This window comes from Melospiza melodia, chromosome 3 (assembly GCF_035770615.1).
Source record: "Melospiza melodia melodia isolate bMelMel2 chromosome 3, bMelMel2.pri, whole genome shotgun sequence".
NCBI classification, from domain to species: domain Eukaryota; kingdom Metazoa; phylum Chordata; class Aves; order Passeriformes; family Passerellidae; genus Melospiza; species Melospiza melodia.
Window position 1 is genome coordinate 51,499,612 of NC_086196.1, and position 22,059 is coordinate 51,521,670.

General features: G+C 41.5%; 1 protein-coding gene across 23 annotated transcripts in view; it reads right to left on the reverse strand.

Annotated features, from left to right (window-relative positions):
- Positions 1-16,220, reverse strand: part of AFDN (afadin, adherens junction formation factor) — a 115,487-nt gene extending 99,267 nt beyond the window's left edge. For all 23 annotated transcript variants that reach the window (XR_010027120.1, XM_063151749.1, XM_063151735.1 and 20 more), the window contains exon 1: positions 16,075-16,220. Coding sequence is in view for 22 of the 23 variants with exons in the window: in XM_063151749.1 (XP_063007819.1) it covers positions 16,075-16,185 (111 nt within the window). In the remaining variant the exon portion in view is untranslated. The remainder of the gene's footprint in view (positions 1-16,074) is intronic.
- Between the last annotated feature and the right edge of the window lie 5,839 nt (positions 16,221-22,059).

Sequence of the window (22,059 nt, forward strand, 5' to 3'; positions counted from 1 at the left end):
AGTGAACTGCATAATGATTTCACTTTTAATATAGATAAAATGACCTGTATGCCTGAAATAATACTTCTTTTAGCATAGAAGTTCATCCTTCAAGAAAGATTATATAACCAAAAAACAATGAAAGATCAGAAAACTCAAGAGATACAGAAATTTAAGGCAAAAACTCAGAAGAAGTGGTTTTGAACAAAAAAAATTCAATATTCCCCACCCTCCTTACATCCTCAAACCAGTGAGATTTCCATGGGTTCTACATGTTACTTTTGAAAGCAGTTCAGTCCTGAAGCTTTAGACAGGCACCTGAGTGGAACAAGGGAAGTGATTCATTACCATCAATACACATTTGTTGCTAACCTATAGTTGCTATAGGGCATGTGAGGCACAGGAAGGCAGGAGTGGGTGGAAATATTATTATTATTATTATTAATAATAATAATAATAATAATTACAAACTAACCACAGCAAACAGCTTGATTTTGAGAACACCACAAAGCAACAGAACATCAGAAGAAAACAAACTCAGAAAGCAGGAACAAAAGGGAAGTGGGATAGACCAAGATAAAAGAGAGATCAGGAGAGGAATTATCAGAAGGCTGGAGCACCTCTCCTATGACAGCTGAGACATTGGGGTTTTTCAGCCTGGAGAACTGAAGACTTTAGGGAAGCATTTTTATAGCAGCCTTACAGTACCTAAAGGGGGCTACAAAAAACATGGAGAGGGACTTTTTACAAGGGCACTTAATGGACAGGACTAAGGGGAATGGTTTTAAACTGAGAAAGAGTAGATTTATATTAGCTATTAAGAAGAAATTCTTTATTCTGAGGTTGCCCAGCAAGGTGGTGGATGCCCTATCCTTGGAATAGTTCAAAGCCAGCAAACACATCTTTTCCCCAAAGCCAAATTTTTCAGAAGTTCTTCTGAATGACAGAAAAGAGAAAGCATAATTTTCTCTGTAAGGATGTAGATGTCCATTTTGTAAGCTGTTCTCCTCGGACCAATCCATACTAATAAACTTAGATGGAGTCATTTGCAACATCAAAGTCAGAAATGGTAGTTCCAGTAGCCATTCGTTTTTAAGCTGTGATCAAGAACTGGTGAACTCAGACATGCCATTACTCCCTGTCCCACATGCTACCCCCTCTCCATCATCAGTAAGGTTTACAAAAATAAGCACTGAAAATTTTCATGCTTGTTTCAAGAAGAAAGTCATCTCAAGGAGCAGATTCTTACAATAATCAAGCCCAGATCAGATGCATTTTTATTAAAGCAACGCAATTCTTGGGTTTTTTTTCTTAAGTAAAATTTGTTCACTATTTAAATTCCAATCCTCTAGAATATTCTACAGTTTCATGAAAAAAATGCTTGAAATGCTTTTATTTTGAAAATACAATCTAATTCTTTCAAGACACTGAAGTAAATTTTATACTGCAATTTTATTCTTGCAACTGGCTTTTTTGTAATATGTTTCAAAGACACAAAAAATATACTTTTTTATTTGCATAGAATATTATTATATACTTTTTTAAAATATAGAACAAGAAAGTGAGAAGTATTTCCCAAGCCAGGAAAGTAACTCTGCTCAGGGAGTCTACTTATAAAAATGCTCATTTCACCTTCAAATAGCACATTTGGTTACCAAAGAGCTGTGTTTTAAAAAGTGCCACCAGCTCTACTCTACAGATTTCTTCTAGAAGAGAACAAATTACTGTTTTCATCGTACAACATTAGTTAACAAAACTGGTCTCTACAGCTCTGTTAATCAGGAGTTGCCAGAAGAATGTTTGCCAGTGTACTGTGCATGAACTCTCACTTTTAACCAAGTTCTGCACCCCTGCCCAGTAGTTAGTTTTGCAGCCAGTGACACGGCTTGTATGTTTAGTTAACTTCACTTAAATTCCCACCTTTCATTTGTCATCTCTACATTGCAAGAAACTATCAGAAAATTAAATGGTTGCTTACTTTCAGGCATTTTCTTGCTCTGAAACACAATTGTATCAAATATCCTTAATTTTATCCTTATCAAGGGCCTGTCAGTTGGGTGGCACACAGAGCAAGGACAAGTTACAATGCAAACATTAACGCAGATGATTAACCGTGAACAGGACTATTTCGAGTTTAAACAGGCTCAGATTACAAAAGCATTCAGTAACTTGGTTTGGCTTACTCAGATATTAAAACATAGTTAATGAAGGCATAAATGATACTACTGTACAAGATTTCAAGTACACTCTGACTCACAGTGAAACAATTTAGGCTTTAACTGCTAATGTTAGCCAAACAATCTCTGCAGCAAATAATCAGAATTAACACAGCTGAAAAGTTATACCAATGAGGTCCACCCTCTCATTAGTGCAGGAGTATGGCACAAGAATAGGAGAAGATGACCCAAAACAAAAATTCTGTCAGGAAGCAAAGACAGGATCATGCAGAAGTGGAAAAGAATTTACAAATCTAAGAAGTCTCTAGCTTCTTTTCCTTTTAAATAACAACCAATGCTGTCTCCTAGTGCAGTATGCATCCTGACTACAGCATGTGTGTTTCGCTACCACTGAGGACAGTGAACTTTTCCAGACTTATTCCTACAAGCTTATTTGTATAGAAACAAAATCATATGAAACAAAAAACCCAAACTCCAAGCAAAAGCACAGGCACATTTTATATAGTCTTAGTTAACACCGTACCATTTGTTCTGTGCATTTTTTATTACTCTCCACAGTGAGACACAAACTTTCTCTATGATTAGATACTTAGAGTAACTCATTCAAATAGATTTATTTTTTTTAACTACTATTGCAAAGCATTTGGGGATTTTGAATTTCTTTCAATTCAGTATTCACTTCAAAAACGTTAATAAAACATATATGCTTGCCTTAATTAACAGCTTACAAGATGTTAGAACACCAGAAAGTTACACATGTGGAAAAAGGAAATTGCTGGGGAAAAAGCCAGGGCTGTTCAGCCTGGAAGAGAAGGTTGTGTGGAAATCTCAAGCAGCCTTCCAATATCTGAAAGGGGCCTACAGGGAAGCTAGAAAAGGAGTCTGACAAGAACTCCAGTGATGGGACAAAAACTGAAAGAGGGGAAAGATTAGATATTAGGAAGAAGTTCTTTATTGTGGGGGTGGTGAGACACTGGAACAGGTTTCCAAGGGAGGCTGTGGGTGCCCTGACCCTGGCAGGGTCCAAGGCCAGACTGGATAACCCAACCTGGTCTAGTTGGAGGGGCCCCCCCCATGGCAGGTGGGGTTGTAACCAGGTGATCCTTAAGGTCCATTCCACCCCCTCAGCACTTTGATTCCTCACATTTGCAACTAAGGTTACCTATTTACTGACGTGAGGCAGTCTCGTGTACATTTGATACAGAAGTATTTCTGAAACAAACAAAACCCCAAATATGAGAATTATTCAATTTTTCTAGGAAGATACATAACTGTTCCAACTGTATGCAGCTCCCCAATAGAGAAAAGGGGCAATCTTTGCTGCACCATAGAACTCATGCAAGAGTTAAACCAGAGGTGGTGTGATGGTGCTGGTAGATGACACTCTAAGTGTGATTAACTCCCTTATCCCTATGTCTTATAGGGTGAAATCCCAAATTAGGATAACCTAGAGAATTGCATACATTATAAAAATCTAGCTTCTCTTTCTGCCTCTGTAGTAACTAAATTTACAACAGTTTTCAACACATTTCTTAATGAAATTGCATCACTTTTCCCATCCCACTGTCCTGGAAACATTATAACAAAGTGAGAATGTTAGGTTTCTTTTATACAAACCAAGACAGTTTATGAAGATGATACAGCTATTCACACATACAAGCTAAGCATGATCTAAATAAATATCATCTTAGAACCATGGCATGGCTTGAGCTGCAAGGGACCTTGAACACCATCTAGTCCCAACTCTGAATTTTGCTAATAGCAACAACTTGGAGAAGCATTCCAAAGGGGAAAAAAAGTCAAATCAAGTAATATGGCTCAGTTCCAAACACACTTGAATGACCATTGCCCACTTTCAAGCATTAGACTTAAAATTGCTCATTGCGTGAACAAAATGTATCCTAAATGTTCTACTTATAAAACTGGTTTAGACAGATAATCAACATAAGGAAAAGTCAGACTACCACATTATTTTGTAATGGCATATACAAACAGGAAAGCTCAGTAATTGAAAAGTCTCCTTGCATACAAGTAAGCAGCTCTTCCCAAAAACAAATGCAGTAAGCTTTAGCAAAACCTAAACTTGAAGGTTTTTTTTTTATTTTACCTAAATTTCACATATGTAAATATAAAAAATAAATGCTGAAATAAACTAAGCACCAATTTTAAAATGTTGTCAACATTTAATGACGTTTAAGTCAGACGGACATTGGGGGTGGAGAATAAGGCAGAGAAAGGGCTGGTCATGCAAATTTAACGCTACCATATACTTGTGGTTGCTGTAAAAGTCAGTATCATCAACACCACAGAGCTGGAAGACAATCAAAGATGGGCAGTCCTGCGTGGCAGAAGACAGAACCCCATGACAGCAATCACATGATGGCAGGGATGGCAGGAAAAGGGTCAACACTGCCCACTTCCTTTCTGTGCCTCAGAAATGCTGAGAGGTGGATGAAGAAGGGGCTGCAGAACACAGTGTGTGCGTGTGTGTGTGTACCTGTGAAAGTGTTCATCCTCTCTTGCAGTTGCTGGGGTGGAAATAGCTTCAGATTACTCACACATCCATCAGCCATGACAAAGAACACTGCTATTCAACATTTCACTTCATAAATTAAGGATATAAAGGTATCAGAAATATGTTGGTATCTCACTCTACTTGCAGGTTTCTACTACTACTGATAACATCATGATATTGCCATAGAAGAACACAACAGACACTAGGAGAAAGGCATGTACATCAAGGATCAGAGAAATTGTCCTGACCCTTTTGCAATGTACAGCAACATCCTATTTATTCTCGGGATTTGGATAAATTAAGCTCTACATGCTCTGAGTACCATCCTTATTACCACTGAGGTGGTTAGGAAGGCATTTTTCCCCTTGGAGCAAGATTTCCTTCTCAGCAGCTAAGGAATTCAGTTAATCCAGGAAACTCACTCTGTCTCTACTGAACAGATACCCAGAAGAGATGACACAAGCCAAAAGCTTCTTAAAAGGAATCCTCTCCAAAATAAGGGAGAAGTATCTATGGTTATAACAGTACAGCAAGCACAAAAGCACTCCCTCCCTTAGAAGAAAACGCAGGTGTCACAGCCACCATCAGCACACAGACTCGCTGGCTATACACAGCTTCAACTGCAAGGCCACTCCAAACTCCAAAGTCCACATGGCAGCTGTACAGGATCTAATGGCTGATCTGTAACCTCGCGGGAAACTTCTCACAGAGGCAGAGAATCATAAGGCTGCTCTCTGAAGCCAGTGCAGCAGGAAGAACACATTTGGAGATTGCTGTAATTGGTATTTTTCCCTGAAAGTAGAAGTTTGGAGTGTCTGGTTTAAGGTTGTGGATGTGAGAGTTTTGGCACAGAGTGCATGTGGGAGGAAATGAGGGGGAAAAGGTCTCAACACAGGTAGGTTTACTGAGAAAGCTAGATCAGTACATTTATAATTATATACATGGATATTTATGAGCGTCCATACACACAAGAATGTCAAAGACCCGGAGACAAATGTGGAACACTGAAGATAAGACAGGCACTTAAGCAAGTGCTGAGTTTCAAAAGTTTTTCCAAACCACCAGTATCAGAACATTGTACAACACTTGAGCTTCAATACGTGACTGTCTCACATTGGTACACGCTACCAATTTTTGTGCTGCCACTTGATCACTCAAAATGAATGAAGACTTCTTTGAGAAGGCAAAGTTTTCAAATGTGTCTAATCTATCAAAAATTTGAGGCACCAATTTTTTGAGCTCAAGCTTAAACTTAATGCAGGTGAGAAAGCAAATCGTGAAACGAAAGTATTCTGGAGCTTGTAGCAGACTACAAACAATTTATTTACAACAGTAAGAATTAGTAGCTCCTTCAGAACATCTAATACTCAAGATACTGAGCCAGTATCAGAATGTTAGGAGATACAGTTGATTATTGCTTCCGAAAATTCTACCAGAATTTTGAACACTGTAAAACTCACACACTCTAATTTCATCACAGATCCTACTTTACAGGATCCTACTTTAGCCAAAAGCTACAGACAGGCAGAAATCAGAAGGTAATAGAAAACTAGATGTTTTACTGTAAATCCTGACAAAGGCTCTAGGAGAGAGATAAATCCTCTCTTCTTTCACTTTTTTTTTCCTGTTTAATGGACAGAACACCTGAGGCAGACTGCAAACCCAGCTCATATATTGAAAACTTCCCACAACTGCAATAATGTCACCACTTTGGGTTGGTTAGGTCTTTGGATGCTGGTAGGTGGCTTTGGTGACTATACCAGTAGTCAGCGCATAAAATTACTTCATTGTTCTCTTTTTTTTTCCCCCATTCTACATATCAATCCTTATCTGTCTGAAAACAGTTTGCTATAGGCATAACAAGTGAATTTATTGAAATAGTCTTTGCTGCACTATGGCAACAAGAAAAACTCTCATGAAATACTAGATACAGTTTCAGTATTGTTGGAGACTTTATCAAAAGTATTACAATACATCTCACTCAAAACAAAGAAGGGCCTTATTAGAGCATTTCACTGATTTTTAAAGAAGGAAACAGTTGGTTGGCCTTTTATTTTTTTAAAGGTTTCAAAAAGCTAAAAAATTGGATCACAAAATGCAATAATCTAAAGTAATTCCAGTTCTGACCTTCTTCACTATACAGCAAACACTAGACCTAACAGGCAAATCCATCAAAATCAATTAGCAGGATTGAGCAGTGTTTTCATTAGTAAACACTGGCTTTCCATCACCACTTTCAGATTATTTTCCTTTTCCAGATATGAAAATAAACTATCCTAATCTTTAAACAGCCAGAAGCCGTACAGTGAGTATTAAAGAAGTCTTAAAACTTTCATTCTGTCTGCACTGAAAGTAAGTAGCAGCCATGTTCAGTAAGGCTATCACTTTAAGTGGCAACAACTTACATGTTTCCCAATAAAACACACAGCATTCTACAAGAAATATGCAATGCTTGGATATGATCTGAACGCAGAAAACATTATCAAATTGTACACGGAAGGTGAATGCAAACCAGATTTCTCAACATAAAAGAAGTGGTATTATGAAAAGCATTTTAGCACTGCAAAGCTTTCTGTAACACAACCTGGTTCAATTTTGTTTGTTTCCACATAGACAATTTCCCATCCAGGGCACTGTATCACAGACAGCATTGTCACAATGTTTTTAAAATTAAGAACATGGCAAAATTGTTTTTACTAAAATTGAGAACAATAACAAAATGTTTAAAGGGACCTTCTGAATGTCAAGCTGATGTACTGCTCAAAGCAGAGCACCTTTTGGAGGGCAAAGAGAATGAGACCTTTTCTTGTTTTAGACATTGGGGCAGGGTTTCTCTGTCCTTTGAACTCTTGCCCAACCACAGGTTATCCAACAGCCCCAATTTTCATTAAGAAGTGAGATTCTGATTTTCCATTGGGTTTTGTAAGCAATACAATACATGAAAAAGCAAAATGTAAATATATGTAAAAGCATGACAATGTCATCAAACTGTATCTTGCCTCTAAAAAAATAGAAGAGTGTGGACTGACAAATCAAGTCATCTAACCAAGAGAAAGCTCTACTAAACACATCATGGAGTGCTTGAAAAGTCTACGCACTGAAATCTTAGTTCACAAATACTGCTCTGAGCAACATACTTTGTCAGCCAAATAAATACTGTTGTCAGACAACTTATTCTTTTTCACTTTTTCACACTATAAAAGGTTCCCATACTACACAGCAGGGCCATGCCCTGGGACACAATTCACCAAGGGGAAGCCTTAAACCACATAATCAGGACACTATCATCTTTCACTAGGTAGTGAGCTTTTGTGAGAGCTTTCTTATTTCTGAGTTCTAGTCACAAGAGTGCAAATTATCATAGTAAGAAAAACACTGACCAAATAAAAAACCCCACCCTGCAGCCATTGTTTCAGTCTGCCATCACTCTATAGCAACTAGTACTGTAGTGCATAAAAGCCATTCCAAAATATTTACCCAGGAGTTGACCTGGCAATAGGGGTCATAGCCAAACACATACAATTGCCAGTTCCATACCAAACCAGCCAGTTTTCTAACATCCTTGAATAGAATCACTATAGTAACTCATATTTTTTTAAAGTTGAATCTATTTCATAATCTTGTAATACAGAAGTAAATTTAGAAATCCATTTATTATTATTCTTAAGATATACCAAGCACCACTTAATAAAAGTTTAAAATTTTCAAAAGTAATGATGTGTAATTTCTGCTCTTCACTGGAAGAGATGACATGAACAAACTTAGAGCAGTGTACACAATTTCATCAGTACAATCAAACTCCTATAGACTCTTCTATTAATATGATGAAATTCAAACACAAATTACAAATTCATGTAACCAAGTAAAGTTTACATTTGAGTGCAAATTTGCACTTAAAACTAATGCCCTATACTGATCTTCTAGATGACAACCCTAGTCCTAGGACTTTTTCCAGTTCTTACAGGATTCCAACCCTAAACAAATTTCCCAGAGTAATGAGTAATCTACAACAAAATTCTGCAAGACAGACCAGGGCATGAAAGAGCCCTCTTCTACTCAGTTGCACAGAGAAATGAAGCAAGTAGTATCTACATAGAAGGCATCTTCATTGGAGACAAGAATGAGCAAGAATCAGAGGAATGGCTCCCTAGTAAGAGGGAGCCCTCTGTGCTAGAAGATGATCTGAAGAGGAGCTGTCTGACTTGAGCACGCAATGGCAGAAGAAGATCTAGAAAATTTAATTGAATATGTAATAACAATAAGTTGATAACCTTGAGGGCAATGCCTGTAAGAGAAGGAGATGACCATTATCCTGAAGCATTAAAGAAAACAGTTTTAGCAAGTTACATGTACCTAACACAAGAAAACATTGAAGCCATGCATAATAAGAAGGTATGAGAAAAACAGGTGATGGCTAAAAAAAAAAAAAAAGAACACTGGACTTCTTCATGTCAAAGCAGTTTTTTTAGTCTTTCTTGAGAACCAAACTAGACAGCAGCGAAAGGCAGAACTGCAACTGAATGACTGAAGGCAACCAACCACGTGGAAAACTTGAAAAAAGTTATGTTACAACGTTATACATCTTCATTATGCAAAAGCTCATGAGGCAGGATACAGTCCAGGAAGATAATCTGACTGCTACTGCTAGGTCTGAACTACTACAGAGTTTTATCTCTGTTGACTTAAGTTTTCATCTTTGATTCTTAAGCTTCCAGACAGGGACAGTTACAAAAAAGCAGTAATTTTTACTTGCAATTAAAGACCTGAGGGGAAAGAGGAATCTCTGCAAGAAGTTTAACACAATTATGAGCCAAGTGATGCATGCATCCAGAACAACTATCAATTACCTCTTTCATTTATCTACTGAGCAATCTTAACAGCAGAAATTAACAAGCTTCAGTCTTTGCACAAGATGAAATGAGCATCACTCAATATCTATTTTACATGTAAATATTCTTCCAAATCTAGCCAAAAATCTTGAAAAATCAACAATTACCTAAACAGTGCTTTACTCAAACACACTTCAGAAGAGGCTTCCATTAGCATGAAGTTCACTTTGAAAAACAGAGTAGACACTCCATTACGTATCTGTAATATCTGCTAAATTAGACTTCTCTAAAGTTTATCACAACATTTAGTTCACTAATTCACACTGTGAGTCTCAACTCCACCTTCTTCAGAACCACTGCTCAAAACAAGGAGTTTTCTTTATGCATGTTCTGAATTTTGCACAGCTACCATTTATTTCCCTTTATTTATAAAAATGCAACTACTCCAACAGATACTGACACAAAGACAAACTCAGAGTGGTTTCTTATTATCTGCAGCCTTCCCACAAACACCAGTTCATTTCAACTTCTATCACCTTCCAGCTAGGTTTTAGCTTTTGTTACCCCCTTTAGATGACAAAAGCATCTAGACACAAGAGCAGAATTTCATTAATCATAAAGCTAAGTTTTCCTCAAAAATCATGACAGTGTGTTCCATTCATCTTGGTTTAACCTCTCCGAAAGAGAAATGGTTTTGACAGAAAAAACACACTTGCACAAACAAAGCAAATCCCTTACATGTCTAGATGACTGGGGGTTTTTCAGCTGAAAAGTAATGCTTGTCAATGGCATTTCAGGCAGGGAACAGATCCACACATCAGGAGGGAATTCTTAAAGCCAGCATGTCTGAATTGAATGGAACTAATTGGCCACTGGCTCAAGAAATAACTTATATAAGGAATATTAAAAGCACAGTCTAAAACTTCTTCCTAGAATTATTTTCATTACATTATGATGTCTGTAGACTGTGGTCAGTATCTTAATTCAAACTTATAATTGGGACTCTCTAGAGAGCACTAAGACTTCATTTGTAATGACTATTCACTTTGACTCAGTTAAAGGAAAACTGGTCTCCAAATACTCCTCCTGATGCACGTGAGCAGGCCTGCATCCCTGACTTCTTTTTTCCAACCATTTTAATGCAGAGCTCAACAGACTCAGTAAAGTGCAATTAGTAATCCCAAACCTCTAACTAATGCCTCAGTGTTTTTATGTCCTCTTGAACTGTGCCTGCTTAGTGGTAGCAATTATTTGAAAAACATTCTGTTCACTAAAAAGCACAGGCATCAGTCCTCAGGATTCCAATCACCCTCCCAGACTGACTAAATAGTAGTTTAAACATTTGTTGCAAAGAGAGTTTACTTTCCACACCATGGGTTTGGCAAACTGAAAAGGACAATACCTTCAGATATATTACCAGCTTCTTGAGGTCTATACAGTGTGAAGAGTTGCACTTGCTTAAACTACTGAAAGTGGTGCAATCCAACTGGTGGAGAGGGCACAAGTATTTCCACAATTTAGATGGTGTTTCCTTAGCTCCAGACTTGCATTTCCACTACTAGTATCACCCATAACACAACAGATTACCAATTTTAAAAACAGGTCTTGAAAAAGCCTCAGAGCCAGATTTTTAAAGGGTGAGATCTTTTTGCGGGTGAGCAACCATGCAGATAAACAGCAGGGGGGTTAAAACCTAAAAATTCCCATTTCTTGTTGCTTTAACTAGATTTAAAGAACAAACTTGCATGACTACCATTAAAAGGCTGTAAAGCTTATACCTTCCCTGTGACACTTAATGAACCAGAAACATATCTGAAACCAAAAAGTTCAGAAGAAGCCCAGAATTCCATCAGCCCTAAAAAATCCTGCCATGCAGTGTACTGTGCAATATTTTCTGTTAATAGATTGCTTACCTGTATTTAAAGCCAAAGAAAACAACATAAAACATACTGAATAGACCAAACATACATAACACAACACATGGAAAGTCAACATTAAAAAAAACCAAAACAAAGCAACCTGGAAAAAAAAGCCCCGCCCACATTCTGAAGGGTTATTTCTAATAACTTGTTGCTAAGACTAAGTTTTTTCACACATAAAGTAATCAAATAACCATGAAGACTTTTGAAATGCCTTCTTTTTTTTTTTAATGAAGGCCATTTAAAAGTCAAAGTCTCAGGAATTATTCTTTAATGCAAAGCATGTTATTTCTCTAAGCTTTTTGATTAGACCTTTCTACTTTTGCTGACACAGAGGTATATTAGTCTAGAAAAACATTCTCCATCAGAAAACAAAACTACAACAGATCAATGTTTCTGACAACAATCCTCCAGCCCCTGGGCAATTGTTATAAAAAAATCCCACTTGTTCTACAAAGTGTCTGTCTCAAAAGAATTAAATGCAATTCACACTCCTAGTCCACAAACCATGCTTAGAAAAAACACAACACCTCTCTTCCTCTCATATAACAGCTATGAAAGCATAAATTAAGGATGAAACCTTATTTTGTCATCAACAATAATTGTAACACAGAGTTCAGATATGGCATCTTATTAGATGCATTCAAACAGTGATAAATGCATGGTCTACAGTACCCCTCCATTCCTTCCTCTCTCCCAAAACATCCATGTTATATAACAATCAACTCCAGTTAGCACTTTTATTAAACGAGGAGGTTAAAAAAGCTAAACTGTATAAATGCAAATCATTTCCTATCTACAAGTTCCCAAAAAAACTCTGCACTTATTACAAAATCACTCATTCGAACTCACTCCTTTTTGAAAACTTTGGATGCTGTAAGCACCCAAGACTTAAATCAAGATCAAACCATCATTTTATCTCCTACTGCAAAAGGCCAGAGTCTTTTCTAAGTCTCTCTACTGTGTTTCTATGCCTGACAAAAAAAAAATAAAAAAAGAAAAAGGAAAAAGCATCCACAATACTTGGACCAAGGGCAAGGAGAAACAATTGAAGAAAAAGGTTAACGCTCTGCTTCATTTAGAATCTGTTAATTTATCTACAAACAAAAACACAGTTCACTCCACCTTCCCCCAAAAAGCCCAGTATTTTTTTTAAATTGCCAAAGTGAGTAGCTGCCTCACGTAAGTAGAGACATTAAAGCTTAATCAAGTTTAAATGATGACCAGTATTACAGACATCTTTAACAAAGGTCTGTACCTAGCAGCACTCCTGAAACACTATCATTTAAACTTCTGCTAGTAAATGCAGAGTTTTGGGTTTGCTCAATTATAAGTTTCTCAAGCCACAGAGCTTCTCTGAGCTACTTTCTGAATAAAAATAATTTTAAAATTTCAGAGTAAAATAGTGCAAATTAACAGGTTTCTCATAACAGCAACAATGGCTCAAATAGGTAAATATCTAATAAATTTTAAATTATCACTTTGCTCTCAAGCATGAGTCCACAAATTACTTCAGTGAAGGCCAGTGAAGATATGAAATCCTCACTCCCAAGAAGTCTTTCAGCTTTCCACATAATACAGAGAGAGGAATACTCAACTCTGAGCATGCAAAAGAAAGTTTTTATTTTTGTTTTGCTGGGGTAAAGGCACTCTGAATGACTTAGTTAACTACTAGAGTCAAAGAGAAGTTAAGAAACAGTAACAGAACTCAACATGCCCTATCCAGGCTTTGCTCTTCCTCTTCAATGTCTTACATACCTTAACAATTTGTTCCTGAAGTCTCTCAAGAGGCAAGTAAACAAGTAGATTTCTAATCCCCTAGGACTAGTCTACTCAATAAAATATTAACAGGAATTCAAACAGATTAATTTCATGAACCAATTCTCCGAATATAGCCCCACACATTTGAACTACTTTCAAAATGCCACCCAACCTTCAAAACAAAGTCACATTTTACACACTGCAGTAAAGCCAAGAGGATCTAATGGAGTTGGAACAACTGCATCTCACCAAAGAATCAGACCTTCCAAACTAATACCAAGGTACATCAGTTGGTCACACTGAATTCCTTTCACTGTCACTGCATAGTCTATACTGTCAGAACCCTAGTCAATTTACACTAGATTTCACTTTTCCTTTGCTTTACCAAAAACTCTGAACCCCACTACAAAGGCTGTGATTAGCCCTCTGGAAAATCCTACTCTCTTACATAGGAAAGTTACAACTCACTTAAACCAGGTCACTTTCACTGAGGAAGTGCCTGAAGAATCACTACAAGGCATCAACTCTACTGATGCATCCAACCAGCAGCTCCTGGATGACAGTCTGCAGTCTGGGCTACAACCCTGACCCAGCAGCCCAACAACAATGCCTGGACAGCTTAAAATGACTCAGTTTGACTCAGCTCAGGCACACACAGCCAAAAGTCATATCCAGGTTACTGCACCTTCACAGATGCCAGACTTGCTGCAGTCCCTACAAAAAGCAAGATATGCCTTATGATCAAGCTGAGCCTGGAAAAACAGGGAAACAACAGAGGATTGTCAGTTCTCAAGCAGTCTAGTAAAAGGGCTTTCATTTAAGCTGATAAACAGTACAAATGTGAATCACACCATGATCTAGGTTGAAAATATTGCCAAATTTGTGTCAGCTCAGGGAAAGAGTGAAAATAAATGCGAGCATTTGTAAATGTAATTATCTGGAAGGAAAACATACTTTATCTATAAAATTGTTACCTGCTGCCAGTATGATGTAAACTCACCTGCAGTGTTATCAAATGCTTTTAGAACCAGTAAGCTAAAGACCTCATGTATTCAAGGATTTATGCATGCACTTCATTTTTTACATTCAGTAGTTCAACTGAAATGTCATCACTGACAATGGTGAGTATGCTCCTATACAGGATGCTTAAGTGCAGAAGTGTGGAGTGAATGCCAGTAAAATTATTTTTTCTTTCAATAATATTTACAATGAAGCTGGTGACTTTTGTGCAAACTCTAGTTAACTACAATAATAAACATGCATGGCTGACCTAAAGAAAGTATAATTTGTTAAACTACTTACTAACAAAACCACAGAAGCACAGTCTGCCATAAACACAAAGAAGCCAGTCTGGAGTTAGAAAGTACTGGGAATGGACAAACACATCAATAAAACAAGAAGTTCAGCCACAGGCAGGTAGCAGTCAACCTGCAATTCCAAAAAGACCGTGCTATGTTCTCAAACACAATCATGGAAAGCTTGACACTGGCTTTAGCCCACTTTTTTGAGACAGTGACTGTCAAGCAACAATGACATTGTTAAAACCTAAGCAATGCAATCAAGGAACTCTAATTATGATAAATCTTGTAAGATGTAGGGAATAATCACAGAAAACCTTCATCTTTGCGTTCAAGAAACTGTCTGCAATGAGCAGAACTGAAAATACCCGAAGGTGTCGTAGTTCCTAATCTTAGAATTGCTTTCAACACTTTTTCGTGGCTCTGCTAGCAGTCAGCACCAAGGTGCAGAACAGGAGCCAGCTCCAAGACCAAGCCAACGTGATTTCTCAGAGGCTTCTGTTAATAAACAACCAGGGCCAGGCCAAGAGCAAGTGTGAATTTCCTCCTTTTCCCCGGGAACACGCACATGATCAGCCTCCACCCTGTGAGCAGGGAGCCCGCTGTCACACACAAACAGGGCTGTAACCTGCGTCCCCAGCCCTCCCCCTACCCCCCCTCGCCGCTTTCAAACCAGACGCGCAGCACGAACCAGCCAAAGGGAACATGACAAGGGGCAGCGGGAGGGTGTGGTTTGACTATTACATTTCTATTTTTTTTTAAAAAGGACAAACCCCAGCCTCTCTAGGCCATCAGAAACACCCACTTCATTAGGCAGAAATTACCCGCTGTGTTTTTCCAGTACAACATGTAAACTCGGGACTACGAACCTGCTCCTGGTATTTACTTTAGGCGGCGGGCTGGCAGCCTGCAGGCTCGGAGAGCCAAGGCGCTCCGTCCGTCACGCCCTGGGAAAGCCACTCCGGGGATTGCACCAGCAACCCGGAGAGCCGCCGGACTGCAAGCGGCAGGTTGCTTTGTAAGAGGCGCCTTCCGCACAAAGACGAATATTTAAAGAAACAAACAAGCTAGCAACAAAAAAAGCGCCTAGCACCAGGCTCCTCAATTCTCCTCCACCAGCCGCCTGTATGTACTGTTAGAGTCACAGACAGACAAAAAAAACCCAAAAACCCACGGAGGTACCCGCTGTCGAGCTCGGGACGGGGGCAGCTCCTGTGTTGTCGCCCTTGCCCGCCCCCTTTCGCCACCTCCATCTCCCAGCGGGTTTCTCCCCTGCCCCGGAGCCGCCTGTCCCGCGGGGTCAGGCCGGCATGTGCCTGCGGGAGGGAACAGAGGGAGGAGGGGAGGGCTCCGGCCCTGCGCTCCCTTCCTCTCCCCGGCCGCTGCAACCTGCCTCCACCTGGGCACGGCCAGGGGCCCTCGCTGCCCACCGAGGAGCGGAGCCCCGGCCGCGGACAGCGCAGGAGCGCCCGTGTCCGAGCCGCCGGCCGGGGCGGGGGGCGGCGCGGGAGCCCGGCGGCCGCGGGGCGCGGCCTGGCCCGGGCGCGGCGTCTCACCGGGCCGGCCGGGCGGGAGGCCCTCGCCGGGGTCGCTCACCTCGGTGGGGTCGCTGATCTCGAACAGGTCCAGCCGGTTCGCGTTCCAGTGGTTGATGATGTCGGCGAGTTTGCGCCGCTCCTCCTCCCGGCTGCCGCCGCCGCCCGACATCCTCGCCGAGCCCGCCGCCGGGGAGCCGAGCCGGGGCCGGGGCCAGGCCCTCTCAGCCGAGCCCCGGACGGAGCGGGGAGTCCCTCAGTCCCGGCCGGGCAGGGCAGGCACTGGCTCTCCCCGCGGCCGCTGCCGGCTCGGGCGCCGCGGAAACGCCCCGGGATCGTGCCGCCGACAGCGATCGGCCCCGGCGGACAGTGGGGAAGGAGAGAAAGAAAAGGGGGAAGGGCGGGCAGGGGGCGGGGAGGAAGAGGAAGGATGCCCCGAGTCGGCAGCGCCCGCCGTATCTCCCGGCTCGGCAGCGCCTGTGGCAGCTCGCCTGCCCTGAGCCGAGCGAAGCCGCCGCTGCCGCCGCCTTTCTCCGCCCCGGGATCGCCCTCCCCTCGCTCTCTCCCTCACACACCGGCCGTGCGCGCCCCCGCCCGGCCGCCCGCCCTCCTCCTCCCCTTCCCGGGCGTGTGCGCGCCTGCGCGCGCTCCCGGCGGCCGTCGCCTCCCGCCGGCGCGCGCCTCCGGAGAGTGCCCTCCGTGTCCCGCCTTCCTCTCGCTGCCCTGCTCCCGCCGGCCGGGGGGGACGGCCGGGGCCCGGCGGGGGCCGGGGCGGGGCGAGGCGCGGCCAGGTGCAGCGCGAGTGCCCGCCCGGCGGCCGGGGACACGCGGCGGCGGGGTCAGCGCGGCCCGGCGGGGAGCGCGGTGCCGGCGGGAGGCCCCGCGGGAGAAGCGGCGGGAGCCCCGTGCGCCGCCTTAGCGCGGGGCCCGCGCTCGGGCTGTGGCACCAACAAAGAGCCGCCGCGGCCGCGGGAACAAAGACCCTGCGGGCGGATCCCGGCGCGGCCCCGCCGGAGCTTCCCCGCGCTAAGGCGGAACGCCGGCGCTGCCCAGCCCGCCCTGCCCGCGGGCGGAGGTCAGGGCGCACGGCCCGGGAGTGGCCCCGGGTTAAGGCCGCCCCCTCGCCCTGCGGCCCCCGGGTCGCCGCGGTGCCTCGGCGTCTCCCGGCACGGCCGGGGGAGCGACGCTCCGCTGCTGCCCCGGTCGCTGCTGCGTTTGATGATGGTTATAGAGTGCCTTGGGAGCGCCGCGTGGAAGGAATTGTCTAAAAAGGCCGTATTGACAGAAATTTCCACAGCTTGAGATAAACCTGATAAGAAGTTAAAGCATCAGATACGTTTTAATGGATTTTAGACGCGTCATTTTTCTGTGGTTTCTCACAAAACGTGTCAGTCGGCCCTACGAGGCATCGCCCATTGTGTAGACGTTGGAATTCGGTCCAGCTCTGGGGGTTTGGCTTTGTTTCTTAACCCGCAGAAGTAATGCATCCTGATAGTTCAGCGGTCATATTTGTTGTGCTTTGGGCATCCTCTGAAACTTACTACTTGAACAATCCTGTTTGAACTTGGTTGTCCAAGTGTGTATCTTTTTTGGTTTCTTTGAATGGTTGAAAAGGGGGAACTACTGTTTCCTTTTAGCATACCTGGCAAAGTATTTCAAGTTCCTCTTTGCTGAGGGAGTTCAGAAGAGTTTTGCTGATGAAGTTTTGATTTGGCTGGGTTATTTAAAGAAGGAGATTCCTCAGAGGCCTTGTCTACATTAAGCAATTAAATTATTGTTTTTATCCAGTGGTACAGCACCTGTATAACTACCAGAAGTTCTGGTTTTACAGGTGAAGGTCAGTTATACTTTTGCCCTACATATGTAACTGTGCCATATTCAGAGTTTCCAGTTCCAAGGGTGGAAGGGATTCTATTTCCTGGGTCCCAGATTTTGGGACATGTTGAAAGCCTGTCTGAGCCCTTAGAGGACTTAGCGGGAGTCAGGGGAGACACACAAAACCTCAAGTTCTTGTAGTGCTATCATACTAAAACTATACTGTATTCCTTTTAGATGTAAAGTGTAGAGAGAAGAAAAAAATCAGACAAAACCCTTCTTACATAAAAGAAAGGGGGAAAATAAGCCTGAATTATTTTTTTTCCCCAAATCCAGAGTGTGCTACCAGATAGCATTTGATATTTTGCAATGCCTCCCAGAAACCAAGTATCACATCTGTGATGTGATAGCTCACTACCCAAGGCAGATATCTCTGTGCTCTGTCACAGATGACATTTGCAGAGTGTTGTGCTGGTTTGTATGCTTGGTTCTGTCTGCATATTGGTGAAATGGGTTGGTTCAATTCACAGGGTGAGAAACAGTGGCTGTATTGCTTCAGGATTAGAAAGGAGGCTTAGGTACAGAGTGTGCATAGATGGATGTTTTGCTGTTACAAGCTACATAGATAAAATTGGTTTTCCTGGGGAAAAGAGGTGGTTGCTCTGGGAAAACTGGCTACTGAAAATAGTTGATTTAGCGTTGCTGGCCTGTCTCGTTTTCAAATGCCAGGGAGCACCAGGAATGAAATTATCACTGTGCTGGATCCACATGGTGGATATAATCAGCTGAGAATTTATTTATTTCTATTTTAACTATGTCTAGTCAGCATTTCTAAACCATAGCTAGACTCCAGCCTGGATACAAACAAATCCCTGAAATGGAGCAAAATTGGAGCAGGCTAATAATGTTTAGATGTGACTTCTCAGAAATCCTGAGTGACTACAACGTATTTCTGTGTAGCAGGAGCAGTGGAAATGCTACTGATGGTCAGATAGCAGCAGCTACTATGCTGATGATTAATTCTGCCATGATCTGGTCAGTGCTGAAGCAGCATTGGAAGAAACCAGGCCTGCTTGTACTTGCTGAACAAGTTGCCATCAACAGGCAAATGACAGCATCTTTAGTACAGAATCAGGATTTAAGGAAAATACTGGTGTAGACAAAAATTTAGATGTCTGAGTGAACCAGCAGGACCAGCATATAGAGACTATACTGTGGAAGATAAAACATAAGCCCTGATTTCCTTGGAAAAGCAAGTGTGCAGGGAACTAAAGCATTAAATTACAGTGTACCAGCTAGTTTTCCGTGGAAAATGTGTGTTGTTTCACTTACAGTCCCTTTTTTTTTTTTTTTCACAGGGCCATTGCAATGAGAAGTAAAACAGCTGCTGTAAAGCCGGGAGAGTGACATGATTCCTGTGAATAATTGTAAAAAAATTAAAAGATGTTTATGAATGGAAAGCATTATATGTATAAAGTGTATTATAAACAGGATTGTGTGTTAGACTGTCATCAAGACATCTTCCATTTAAGGTTATGCGTAAAGTTACTTGAAACCATTAAATTAAATTCTCCTCTCTATTCTTCATGAGATTTTTATCATTTACACAGTGAGAAGACAATCCTGTTTGAGGAGTTTCCAATTCAGACTATCATTCCTGCAGGTATGCCCACTGAAGCTGGTCGCAGAGTTAGATTTAAGTCCTTAGAAGATGACATGCTTGATAAGAAATAATAGAGTAAGTGAAGCAAAAGAATGGGAAACAAAAACTGCTCTCCTTGCAAGTGATGCTTATTTTATAAAAAATTCTTTTCTTGCTGAACAGTGTTCTTTTCCAAGATGCTAAAGATAACTAAGGTGCTGTAAGCTATTATTCTGATTGTTTGTTCAGCACTCAATATTTAATATGCATTTTACAGAACAAATAAGATAAATGCCCTTCCCTGTAGAGCTTGCAAGCTGAATTTTGTCACAGGTGAGAGCACCAACTAGAAGAGAGGACCATAAAGGAGAAACATAGATATACAAGGAAGGCTTTACAATCCTCTTCGTTCCCTGGACATCACAAAGTCACAAGTGCCCATGTGATTACCTGCCACAAGGGTCTGTCTGCTGTCTGTGCAGCTCCTCTCATTAATCACACTGGCATATGCTGGTCCCTGTGGGATCTGATGGTTATGAACAACAACCACGCACAGGATCCCTTTACTTCTGCTCCTTGGCTAGTGCAGCCCATGCAAACAGCTCTCCTGCATCGGGAAGGCTTGCATGAAGGTAGGGTCATGCTCTGCTGGTCTCCTGGCTGCTTGCCAGCTGCCCATATGGTTGCCAGAATGCAGCATTAATTTTCCAAGGCTGCATGCATCTGATGTATAGTGCCATGCTGTGTAAGTCAGTGCACTACTGAAAGTTATAAATTCATATGTAAGACCAAAATTATTAAAGTAACCCTTCTCATGGCTTCCCAAGCATGTGTGTGTTTTGAGAGCAGAGGTACCAGAGCTGTAATTTGGCATAATGCAGTGCAAAACCTTATGTTACAGCAATATTAACAAACCTGGGTCATCAAACTGCAGTGTCTGCATAGATGACACACCCACTGAGGAAAATAAATTATCCAGAATAAGGATTGCAGCTTTGGACACTATAAGCACACATAAATCAGGGAGAGAAAAGAAGTTTTTTAATGTACCATTATCTCACCTAGAAGAATTGCACACACTGTGGACATCAAAGTATCAATTTCATACCCAAATTGGTAAACATACTATATACAGGCTATGTGAGCAAATTCACGTTACATTAAATGTATGTGCTTAGTTCCTGCTTTTCTTACTGTATTAATGCAGAAGCCTGTATTTAATAACCTTGACCTCTTTGAAATACAAGTAAGAGGGGAAAACAGAGGAAGTGTGGCAAGTTATGTAATTGGGTTTTGGAAATCTTTAGGTTTTTCAGTTCAATTATCCTCGCTCTATTTTTAGGGAGGGGGAAGCACAGAACTGTATAAAATGGCAGCTATCTTAATAAATATATCTTACTTTTTGGTTTCTGTATGGATGAAAACTGTCAAGAAACTTCCCTTAAGGAAAATGCCTAAATTTTATTATGTATAGATCTTTCAAAGTAATTTATTAGTAAATACTTCCTGGATCAAAATATCCAGAGTTATATTTGTACTAATGAAATAGGCAACGTAAGGACCTTTCTCTAGTCCTACAGCCAGCTGACCTAGCTTGACCACCTCCATAGTTTAAAATTGTTTTAGCTGTAAAATAGAGTGGCTGTGTGCAGATTGCCTGCTGGAGAGGTTGCTGGCACGTGCTCTTTCCTAGTCCATGCCCAGGAGTTGTCTATGAGCTATCCATTTCCCCTCCAGAATTTGCTAACCACTTAACTTACAGATAGTTGGGCAATAAAGGAGTGGATCTGGATGCTGAAATGGCGCAGGGGACCGTTTTAGAGAAAGAGCCTGGAAGCTCTTCTTGTGCATCTGGCTTCAAGGCAGGGTCTCCTGCTGGATGGGGTGCTCAGGCATACCTGTGTTTGTAGGTTCAGAGCACAGACAGCCTTTGTCCTGTCTTTGCTGAGCTGTGCTGTGATCCATGTTCAGCAAGGGGGATGAGAGTCTGACTGTCTTGCAGCACATGGGCATTCAGATTGACTCCAGCAAGATGTGTGTTTGTCCTCAGGTGAATAGCTCCTGGAAATGAGAAGCACATGGGAAGAGAGGTGAGTCCCAGTAAGAGGTGACCACTCAGTCTTATCCTAATACTGTAATATCTGCTGGATTATTTTCAGATAAATACTGACTGTTTTTCTTGAAGACTCTTTACATCTAGCGAGTGTTTTTTTTCAAAGCAGAAGTATAGAGGAGAGATTTAATGACTGGTATACACATTAGATTATCGGATGATATCTCCTGGCCTTTTCCGATATTATCTAAAATGAAATCAGTTAAAGCAAAGTTCAGAGCTGCTGCAGGTATGAAAAAAAGCATTCTGATAGTTTTTATTATTAATTACAGATCTCTACTTTAAACTATTTTTTTACCAACTGCTGTGTTGTGAAAGAAGATGAGAAATTGGCTGGCCATAAGAAATAGAGTCTATGTAAAATCCTCAGGTGGACCATGTAAATAAACTGACATCTCCTGTCTCCAGAAATGTAGCTAGTCTCTTTGTGGTATACAGCATTATTTTTTAAAATAGTAAAGATTCTTAGGTAGAAG